The sequence below is a fragment of the Schistocerca piceifrons genome, chromosome X, assembly GCF_021461385.2.
Source record: "Schistocerca piceifrons isolate TAMUIC-IGC-003096 chromosome X, iqSchPice1.1, whole genome shotgun sequence".
NCBI classification, from domain to species: domain Eukaryota; kingdom Metazoa; phylum Arthropoda; class Insecta; order Orthoptera; family Acrididae; genus Schistocerca; species Schistocerca piceifrons.
The window spans coordinates 168,777,586-168,789,818 of record NC_060149.1 but is presented as its reverse complement, the minus strand read 5'-3'; the positions used below and the strand labels follow the sequence as shown (position 1 = coordinate 168,789,818).

The window sequence follows — 12,233 nt, the reverse complement described above, 5'->3', positions numbered from 1 at the left end:
CCAGGAAACGTGGATGTAGTTTTTAGGCATCAGAAAGTATTATCATGACCTCCTCTTACTTTCTTTAATCAGTCAACAAGCCTATGCCTGCAGCTGACCATAAGGGTGCTTGTTTGCATCACCTAATACGAACTAGAAGTGATATTCATCTCTCCTCAATGCCCGAGTGACATTTTTCATTTCACAACATAGCAGAGAGTTGAAATGGTTGGAGGGACATCCAGCTAGGTAACTACTGCACTGGTATCTATGTCCCACCTCAGACACACATTAAGCAAACATTTAGAAAACATTCTCACATTTTAACACGACATTTACTCCATATGCAGACATGGTGTACACAGACTCCATCCTGGGGGTAGTGGTGGTGTCAGCAAGGGCATCCCTCCACTAACTGCATTGACATTGCCAAAACCCACATCATATTGCTAACCCTGAAGAGAAATGGAAGAAGATGAAATGATGATGAAGAAGAAGAAGAAGATATGAATATGAAAAAAAGAGTGTAATAATACTATCACGATGAACATGAATGATATAAATGAGTGCAAAAGAATGCATGATGAAATGGGGGAGAAGATCATTCTGAAATTGTTGGAGGACAGCTGCATATTGGACAACATGTTGTTGTTGTTGTTTTCAGTTCCAAGACTGGTTTGATGCAGTTCTCCGTGCCACCCTACCCTGTGCAAGCCTCTTCATTTTCGAATAACTACTGCAACCTACATTCTTCTGAATCTTTTTAAGAATAGAAATCAGTCAGTCATCAGCTGCACAAATTTTTATTAAGTTAACTTCTCGACTACTTTCAGTAAATTAATTTGCCATCCTTAGAAGATCATACAATTACAGACTGTTGGTGCTAATCATATCATCATATGTCTTATGGTTTTTTAATATTTTACTTATGATGCCAAGTTTTCTTGGTCACCATATCTTCACATTTTTACATTACTTTCTAAACTGCTTGACAGCACTATATAACAAATTTAAACTAACGGCTCCATCGTCCAGAGTTTGCTTGACAATTGCTTTCCAATGTAAGCTTAATTGTATGATCTTCTGAGGATGGCAAATTAATTTGCCAAAACCAGTCAAGAAATTAATTTAACAAAAATTTGTGCAGATGATGACCGATTATTTCTATTCTTAAAACATGCTTCACAGCCTCAAATTTTGCACACCAAGCGGAATAGTTTAGTCATGAGTGGTTCTCCAAAGGCTATCAATAGTTCTGATGGAATGCTGTCTACTCCAGATGCCTTGTTTTTACTTAGGTCTTTCAGTGCTCTATCAAATTCTTCTTTCAGTATCATACCTCCCATCACATTTTTATGGTTAGTTATTACTTTAGTGTTGTGACATTTGAAACTCTTGAATCTGAAAAAGTGTTGTACTGAGACACTACAGTTGAAGAGGAAGAATAGAATAGTAGAAGCTGTATTGGTAAAATTAAAAATATAAACACCTAGGAAGCAAATGCAGACAAAAAATGATTATCTCAGTACCATGCCAGGAGTTTCAGAGTAAGCCCAGAAACAAATTCAGAAGCACAAGAGAAAAACTATCAGACTATACTCAATATAAAATTCAACAAAATCTATTTCTCTCATAAAGTAATAGCTAAATATGTACATTTGATTGTAAACATTATGTCACCTGCAGCACAACATGCTAAGCACAAAGCAGAAGTAGGTTGGCTGAAACAGTAAATTAAATGTCTGCATTCCAAGAGGGACATGCTCACCCTAGACCTGTTCAAAATTCATCTTGAACTTGCAAATCATATAAAAATATCAGAAATATTTATTGATATCATGAATAGAGTCAAGAAACACACAAATTCTAATGGAAAGAAAGTGGGGCAAACATCAACAAAAATTACAAACACTTATAGAAACTAACACACCAGCTAACAATAGATAAACAAACCATACATTCCACATATAAATGGTCAATCTCATTGACATACAATTCACAAAACAAAAACTAAACCTACTAGAATGAGGATCTCCGTACAATGTCAACACACAGGCTACACACAAGGCAATAAGGAACCTAACAACAGAAAGTTAATATAAAATAAAACAAGAGAAGAAGAACAACTGTAATTTCACAGTGGGGCTAACAGGAGAGCTAACGGCAGAGGAAAACATATGCATAATATAGGAAAACAAAAATGAACACTGACAGCAACAAAAAATGAGGAAGAAAACAGATCTAGAAAAATAAGAAATAAGCTTAGAAGCAATGGAGCTCTCTCATCATAAAATTGGACAAGAGCAACACCATGGTAGCAAGAAAACAGGAGGAATACAAAACAAAAACCCCAAAATTTACAGAAGAGAATAACATAATGAAACTAACCACTGACCCAAAACAAAGATACCAGAAACACACACACACACACACACACACACACACACCTCTCTACAAACATCTCATATATACTCACAAAACAGAAAGTAATATGTCTCAAACAAAAGAACCTCAAGGAATCCACATCAAACAGCCTAACAAATATCCACAAACTAGAGACATCAATACGCCCACATATAAATTACAGAAGTGCACCCACTTATCACCTAGCCAAAGAAAGGCACACATACTTACAGGAACATTTTATACACGCACACGCACGCACGCACACACACGCACACGCACACGCACACAAAACAACTGAAGTATACATGACACTGAAGAGCTTATAGAAAAGATCAAACATCAACATAGCAACAACAGCCAAACTCACATCATTTGACATCACATCCATGTACACCAATATTCCCACCACAGAAACCATCAACATCATAAAACAAAAATTAGAACAACAAAAACACATTCCAAATCCCACATAAAAGAAATAACAAACATTCTAAAATTAAACACAGAACAAAACTATTTCACATCTGACAAACCACTTCTACTCACAATAGGATGTACTCCTCATGGGATCACCAATCACTGGAATCCTAGCCAACATCTTCCTAAATCACATTGAAAACAAAATATTTGAAACCATAGTGAAACCCAAACAATACAGAATAATATATCGTTACGTGGATGATATTGTATGGTTTCTAGATGAAACATCCGACTGCATACAACTACTCCACAATGAAATAAGTACAGTTCACCCATAGATAAAATTCCCCTGAGAATCAAACAAGGAAAAAAAGCTAAATTTCTCAGACATCACAATACACAGACACAATAACTGACAGCAATTTTCAATATTAAGAAAACCCACAAGCACCAGCACAACCACAGATCAACACTCAAACCACCCCATTACCCAAAAGGAAGCTGGGTTGCAACACATGGTACACATATAGAATCAAACTGCCCTCAATGGTGGAGGACAACTACAAAAATGAGGTACAAATAATCGAACAAACAGCAGTTGAAAATGGATACAAAACAAACATGATAGGCGAACTAATCCAAAAAATTAAAACAAAAACAAAAATTGCATCCAACACACAGCAGCAAACAGATCGACACCAATGCACAACCACAGGCACACAGAACACAAACGCACAGAACACACCTAAAAAAAAAAAGCAGCATCCACAAGGACAAATGGCACACACTTACCTACAACAACAGAACAGCTCACAGAATATGCAATATATTCAATAAACAAGGACCGAAAATTGCCTAAAGAACAAACAACTCTATACAAAAGAAACTGAGGGCAACTAACACAACACATCTGGGATCTACCAACTCATGGATCAAAACTGCAACTCAGTTTTACTGGACAAACGAGTAGAAATTTCAACGTCACATACACTGAACAAACAAGGGCACTTACGAGTAACAGCAGTAATTCCACATTAACATGTCACCTCACAGACAAGAAACACAGACAAACAGACATAAACATAGACTTAAAAGTTCTTAAACGCGGGAAAATCACTCCACAGAAAATTATAACAATCAAAGACACCCCCCACTCCCCCTTCCCCAGCCCAGTGTCACTGCAAAACTCAAAGTTCCTCCCACCCAGAACAAGTAAACATCACACAAGCAGTGAAACAGTGTTTGTTACGAAGCTCTACTCAAACACCCGGTAGAAGCACGAAAACATTAAAAAAGTTAGTACACACATTTACATACGTAGTCTACTCCCTCTCCGCAATCAACTTTTCACAAAGCCAAACAGCATACATTTCAAAACATTTTTCAAGAATTAGTACTATAACCTAAAAAATGTTAGTCACGTAGTAAAATAGCAAACCTTCAATGAGTAAACAACATAATGACAGTATTACTCCAGGGAGGAAAAGAATCAACATCATATTAGGCCTAAAATTTTGAGAAATCAGGCAATAAAACATTGATAACCACATATTAATCACAGATGACATACTGGAAGGCAATCATTATAGCTGTGCTGCAAACACCAATATGTAATAATTAGGTATGTATTTATACTTCATGTTAATACTTCTGTCAATACTTGTACTAATGTAAACACTATAATCTCAAAAATTGGTAACTATCTTAATGCATAAATTCTTTGTATATTGTTCAAAAGATAATAAATAAAACCCACTGAATATGGAGGAACACCTCTGAAACATGTGTGGGTAGTAAAACAAGAAAGATTGTATTTGTTCAAGGCAGAACCACATTTCCTTATTACATAAAGGAAACACTATTTATCAGTATTTGTACGGATAGATTCTTTTTAATTGGAAGGACAGATGAGAGCTTTGTAACATTTCTAAAGATATGTAAATATGTGTCAAATACATGCCATAAAGTAACTTCAAAAACTGTCAATTGACAAATATAATATATTTATGTCCTGCACTGATAGGTAGCAGACGTAATATCAATATTTATGAGAATAAAGACCATATGTCGGCACAAAAACTTTTTTTTTTTGTATATAAATAACATGCTACCCCTCATTACATCTGCAGTACATAATGGGGAAATAAAATAACACTGTATGAATACAGCTCAAAGATAATAATGTGTGTGTAAATTGAAGGGGGTTTACTGCTACCAGCTGCAGCGAGACATTAAATGGAATTGGTGGCGATGAGTGGAAATGTCCCTTCAATTTATATATAGTGCTCCACAGCTGCAGGATCAGTTTGGTGCTGTTGTTTCAATGGAACAGACACTACACATTCTCACTAAAGGAAAGTCCAAGAAGTATCAGAAAGATATTGAAATGAAAAGCTCTCTCTCTCTCTCTCTCTCTCTCTCTCTCTCTCTCTCTCTCTCTCTCTCTCTGTGTGTGTGTGTGTGTGTGTGTGTGTGTGTGTGTGTGTGTTACCCTTACTTGTAGGATGATCTGCCTTTCTCAGTTGGATGTATTGAGCAAAATGTGCCAGAAAACAATAGGTTCAAAAAGCATTTTTGTGCAGCAATAGTCATAAAATGGCAGCCAATCAATGGCAAACTAAAGCCCACACCTGTTCTGGTATCCAACTCCACAGAAGTTAAATGCTCCCCAGAGGAAATGGACCCACATGGTCGTCAGAGGGCACAGTCTCACCACAGTGCTGCACTCACAGCATAAGCATACCACTTGTCTTGCCACATGAATATGCCAGCCAATAGTGCTCCTCACAGCCAATATAAATACAACCACCCAGTGAATGGTCAGTCAGTTCTGTACTATACTAACATCTGGAAACTATCATCACAGCACTACAGGCTATTCAATGACTAACTCACTTGGCACTTGGTCTTTCTCTCTGGTTGCAATTTGGATTGTATTTCTATTTGCTCTTGGTCTGTTGATACTGATGTGGCACAGGTTTCTGCTTTGCTTTTCATTGTTTACATATGTTGCTTTGGTCTTATCCTTTCCTGTGTCCTGTCCACTGTCAATCAGCTGTGTTTAGCTTAGGTACAGCTTCCTATTGTGTTCTCATCTGCAGGCAGTCCACCTTGCAGCTTCATGTGTTTCTGTTCTGGGTTCTGAGCATGCACTGATATCCCACTACTCGCGGATATAGCACCCATGAAGAACTTGGAAGCAAGAATTTTGAGCCCACAGGGGTCCATCAATAATGTCAACTTTGTAGTGATGTTGGAAGTGGAAATTTTAAGCATTGACGGTAAAAACTGTTATTTGAGAAGAAAAAAATTTTAAAATTTAATTTCAGTTTTCTTTTTCACTATAGTCTTAGTTCACACATGCTAATCTACAGTACCTTTTAGAATAAGAGTTCATCCATGCTGTCTGTGCTGCAGCAAAAATTAAAACACACGATGTTTAGATTTAATTATTAATAACATTACAACTTACAGAAACACATGTCGACTATCTCGCCATGCCACAGTGCTGTCATGCAGTATAGCTCATTTTCTAACCAAATAAATGGCAGTATGGTAGTTTTACCATAGCTGATTTAGTAGTCAAGCTTTATCCAGCAAACATCACGGAAAATTTGTCTCTGTAACTTGTCACGGACAATAATTTTAAGTTTTCTTAGTTTTAACTGCTTAGCTGAAACCATTACCTTCAAATGGTTTAATTAGTGGGTGCACAATTTAATGCAACATGTATTAGTTGGGGCAAGTTAGTTGGGGCCACTCCTGTTCCTTATTTACATAAATGATATGCCCTCTAGTATTATGGGTAACCTTAAAATATTTCTGTTTGCTGATGACACTAGCTTGGTAGTAAAGGATGTTGTGTGCAACATTGGCTTGGTATCAAATAGTGCAGTCCTTGACATAAGTTCATGGCTTATAGAAAAAAGTTCATGGTTTACAGAAAATAAACTAACACTAAATCACAGTAAGATTCAGTTTTTACAGTTTCTAAGACACAATTCAATAAAACCCGATGTTTTAATTTCATAGAACGGGCATATGACTAGTGAAACCGAACAGTTCAAATTTCTAGGTGTTCAGATATACAAGGTGTCCCAAAAAAAATGACCCGATTTTAACTTATAATAATATTGAGGCAAATGTCACTAGGTAACTGAAACAGTGCTAGATGTAATTGGCACGGTCTAGAGTTTCAGAAAAAATCCGCTAGACGTCGCTACCAGTGCTGATCTGGAGCGTGCAGCCAGTCTCGCACAATATGGCGTTCACGCAACAGAAGGCGTATTATGATATTGAATTTTAGTCATACTCAATCATTGATTGCAGTTCAGTGGGGCTTTTCATAATTGATTTTGTGCTGTCGTGCTAGCTAAAAACGTATGTTACTGCGCATGACAGTGAGGCGTGTGTAACAGTGTCGTTTAGGCCTCAAACCATACCGATTACAACCTGGTACAAGCTCTTCGAGATACTGACAAAGTGAAGCGAGTAGACTTTAGCAATGCTATTCTAGAGGACATGGAAGATGACACTTTTATGTCGCAGTTGATATTCAGTGATGAGGCAACTTTCCACATTAGTGGTAAGGTTCACCGTCATAATGTGCATATATGGGGGCTCGAAAATCCTCATGAAACAATTGAACACGAACATGATTAGCCAAAAGTGAATTTTTTTTGTGCTGTTTTGCAAAGCAAGGTTTATGGACCCTACTTTTTTGAGGAAGAAACTGTAACACGACAATTATATCTTGCAATGCTACGGAACTGGTTATTCTCACAACTTGACTGACAATTTCATCTATCAGCAAAATGGAGCACCACCGCACTGTCACAATAACGCGCGCAGTTCCCTCAATGCCAATGTGCCTCAATGTCGGATAGGGTGTACAGGACCGAGAGACCAGGCTTTACACTCTTTGCCTTCTAGGTTCCCTGACTTAACACCATCTGATTTCTTCCTGCGGGGATATGTTAAACAATGTGTTTACGTTCCTCCCTTACCTCATGACACTGATGAACTAAAAGCCAGAATATCAGCTGCTGTAGCTTCAGTGATAGAAGACACCTTACGCTCAGTTTGGGACAAATTTGGCTATTCGCTAGATGTCGCCCGTGCAGCCAATGGAGGACATACTGAACATTTATGATGGAATTTTATAAACTTCTGTTTTTTCTGAGTAATTTAGTATGCAATTCTTCCTAATAAATAATTCTATTTAAAATCGGGTCACTCTTTTTGGGACACCATGTACAGTAAACTGTCGTGGAAAGCCCACATTCAGGATCTTGTTCAAAGACTTAATGCTGCCATTTTTACTACTCGAACGTTATCTGAAGTAAGTGATTGTTCCACACGAAAACTAGTCTACTTTGCCTATTTTTATTTGCTTTTGTCTTATGGTATTATATTTTGGGGTAACTCTTCCCACTCCAAAAGGATATTTTTGGTTAAGAAATGGCACACACACACACACACACACACACACACACACACACGCTTTACTGTCATTTCTTCTTAACAATATCAGCTTATTCGCAAGAATAAGCAGTTTTGACTCAGTTAATACTCGGCATAAATCCAACCTGCATTTGGATCAGACTTCCGTAACCCTTGTGCAGAAAGGCGTGCAGTATACTGCTGCATGCATTTTTAATAAGTTACCACAAGAACTTAAAAATCTTTCACGTAATAGACACGCTTTCAAATCGAAACTGAAGAGTTTCCTCATGGATCACTCCTATTCTGTTGATGGAGTTCCTTGAAAAATTAAACTGATTCTTATGTTATATTGTTGACTGTGTTTACTTAAAATTATGGCTTCACTTTTTTCAGTTCATAAACATTTTATTTTTATCTGTTATTACTTTTATGTTTTAATTTATGTACTGCCATGTTCCATGACCTTGGAGATTTGCTCCTCAATTCGGTCCTACGGAACTTGACATGTAAAAAAAGTGATTTCCATTAAACATCCTGCTCTTACAGACAAATAATGTGATTCTGTACAAGTTTTTTACCATTTCACAGTAATATAAAACCGCTGAAAAATAGTATTCTTGAAATGTTACGCACAAATTATCATAAGAAATATTTGTGATAAAAATTACACTTATACTTTCAGGAGGAGTATGAAAGTTTAATCCACGATGCTTCATGAAGTAATTTGCACTTATTTAAACCAGATCACCAACCACCGGGAGCTGTAATGTGTTAAAATGCAGTGTATGCCTAGACTAGCTTAAAACACAAGAAACTGAAAAGAAACAATAAATTGCAATTATTTGATATTATACCACTACAATAATTTCCTATTGATAAAGAATACTGTGTATATTGTTGAGTGTAACATGGAAAGTACTACACATTTGCTGTCAATCTGGTTCTAAAAATATGGGATGAAAACCAAAACCTACCACATCTCAAAGTAAGCGAAATCAAACTGTCACATTCATGCAAGTCACATAAGTAACAGAGTTCAAATAAACAGTAAGGCTTTACAGTGATCTACTACATGAAAGGATGGGAAAGTGTATGGGAGAGAGAAACAAAACTTTTTGACAAGTGATTCTTTTTCTTTTCTTTACTACCACGTTGTACTGTCTGCACAACTTTACCACTAAAAACATGAGAATGACTACTTCAGCTGGAGAGCCAACACTCAGTCAGGAGATTTCACATAAACTACTTGTATAGCTATGGACCAGTGGCTAGTAATGACTGAATTCAATGCAGAAGAACCCATGAAACAATTTAATGTAACGACCTCAGTCAATCAAAGAAAATTTTGTTAGCTAACAGCAGCAAAAATATTTAAATGAAGTTGTAAGAATTAGTTCTAATAACGTATCTCTCTCTTCATCAGACAGTATGTTGGCAAACTACTAATAAGAAGCAGACGTCTCACTAGTGGCAGAGGAAACAAAGGTTGAGGCCACAGCAGCAGCAGAAAGTTTGATTAATTTATATACCATACTAAAAGCTGTTCAATGAACTATAAGTAACATAAATAAGATTGGATTATGCTAACAAGCACAAAATACTAAAAATCTGTCTTGGACATGTTTAAGTAATTTTACTAAGTTACAGATCAGTTTTCAGACATTACTTTAGTTCCCTCGGGAAAACTACTAAAACTATAGGATCCACAGTGTTTCAACAGTATTTTGCCTAACTGAAATTGTAAGACAATATACAATACTAAACAATATATACTCACCATAGGACTGAACAGGAAATCTGTGATTCTCCATTGCTCTCTTGCCTGGAAATACCTTAAGCGAGACAGAGCCTTCAGTTTTAAAGGGTATGTCACTGGTATCACTTGAGATGTCTGTATATAATTTACTTTTCTTGCTCTATATTTGCCTTTAGAATTTATTTCCACTCTCACAGGTTCATAGGCATAATCCGGATTGACTACTTCTAGTACATATGATCCTGAAGGCACATTATGTATGGTGAAAGTACCGTCCTCTCTGTAAAAGTATGCATATAATTTATTTCAGAAACACACACACACACACACACACACACACACACACACACACAAATAATTATTTCATTTATAAATTAAAATCAGATCAAATATATAACTTGAAATTTTCATGTAAAGCTGTAATCTTTCTCAGTCAAGTACCAAATTTACAACTATTAATCACTCTCATATCCTCAGTAATGCTGCACTTCTTATTTTACAATTTCATTGAAATTGGTTTCCTTATTGCACTTTCTGGGAGACAGTATAACTCTAATGTACAGTATCTTAGTACTTGTCACCAATTAATGAGGTTCTTAAGAAGACTACTGTTTACAAGTTAAGGATAGTAAAGAAATGAGAGCAAATTTTGTGATCAAGGTATTGGGAAGTTTACAGCAAACAACACTTTTAGCATAAATCAGTCTCCACAAAAACAATTACAAATTTCTGAAAATGAAAATATACATTTTAAAAATCAATAACAAAACCAGAAAATCCCGTCCTCAACAAAACAGTTCATAAGCAACATGATTACTTATAGCTGCCTCAATTTTGGCAGCAATGTGGCATGGTTCCTATGAGGTCATCCAAGAAGTTATTGGTATTGGAAAGTTGATTTAGTGGAGTGGTACCTGAAATGCCAAAATTTGTGTACCCAACACAGCCCATGCATGCTCTTACCAGCTCTTGCGTTGAATGTCTTCACCTGTGAGAAATTCATCACTCACCATACCTTGATAAGAAAAGAAGTGAATATCCATGAAGATGTCTGGATAAATGGCCTCTCCGCCAAGTTGCACATGTGGTTGACATATCTCATCACTGTGTATCAAGACGTTAACAGCATCTCTCTCCTCGTCAATGAATATATGAGGCCCCGTACGCCCCTACAACATGCAATCTCCCCACATCAGAAATCCATCACCCCCAAATTGATCTCTTTACATGAGGTTTCTTTACTGTACTAGCTACCACCTTCCCATCAGACATAAGAGCAATAAAAAGTATTTTGAAAAGAGATGCACGATTTGTGTGTGATAAAACATATTCCTTGTCCAACTTCAATGTAGTTAACTTCAGAGGAAATCTTTGTGCTCTGGTATGATTAATATTGGACAGATTTTTTTTCTGCCTCTAGAAACCACAATCAGTATTTTCAGATTACACTTTGTGGTGTCCAACACTTACATTCTGTATCTGAACTTCAAGGAATTAAAGCCTACAGTCAAAAACTGGATCAAAATGGAGTCTTCTGTAGCATTGGATGGCAAACTTCACCAACAGTCTACACACTGCTCACAACAAAATGGAAATGCACCAGCACATTATAGTACCACTGCATTTACTTTCATTATCTTCGAATCCTGTGCCCATTTGGCACATGGTGTACTATTTTACCACACAGATAAAACAATTCCAGCTTGTGAGTAAATGTTGATCAGTTACTGAGGTTGTTCACAGCTTCTTTTTTCATTTCACTTTTCTACAACTGGACACTACTGCAGCATGTTGACAGCAGTGCTAATAAAAATTATGACACACATAGACAGTATAAATACAGAAATATCAATAACACAAAGAATGAAACACCAGTATTAGGAGGCATATCGAATTCTGCCAAGAGCACTGACACAACTCAAAAATGCAATACTCTCGAAAACTCCACCTAAAGGATTAATTCTATGAAACTTATACTGAAATAGTAAAAGCGCCTTCAAACTAAAAGTAAGTATTGTTGGCACTACTTTTCTTGCTGGAGTGTGGCTTGGAGAGTTAAATGCCATCCTTTGCGATTGTATAACAGGACAGTAATAAGGAGTGTCTTACCTTTTGTCTCCCATGGTCTAAGAATTTCTGAACATAAACACTGGGAAAAACTGAAAGAGAACAGTGAACTACATCTACAACAGTTGTGTGAAATTAAAATTAACATATTTTGACATTT

At 36.5% G+C, this 12,233-nt stretch overlaps 1 protein-coding gene across 2 annotated transcripts in view; it reads right to left on the bottom strand.

The window, feature by feature from the left end:
- LOC124723192 (ER membrane protein complex subunit 7 homolog) overlaps nucleotides 1-12,233 on the bottom strand; it is an 81,808-nt gene that overhangs the window by 48,317 nt on the left and 21,258 nt on the right. For both annotated transcript variants that reach the window (XM_047248383.1, XM_047248382.1), the window contains exon 2: nucleotides 10,028-10,286. In XM_047248383.1, coding sequence (XP_047104339.1) covers nucleotides 10,028-10,286 — 259 coding nt within the window. The remainder of the gene's footprint in view (nucleotides 1-10,027; nucleotides 10,287-12,233) is intronic.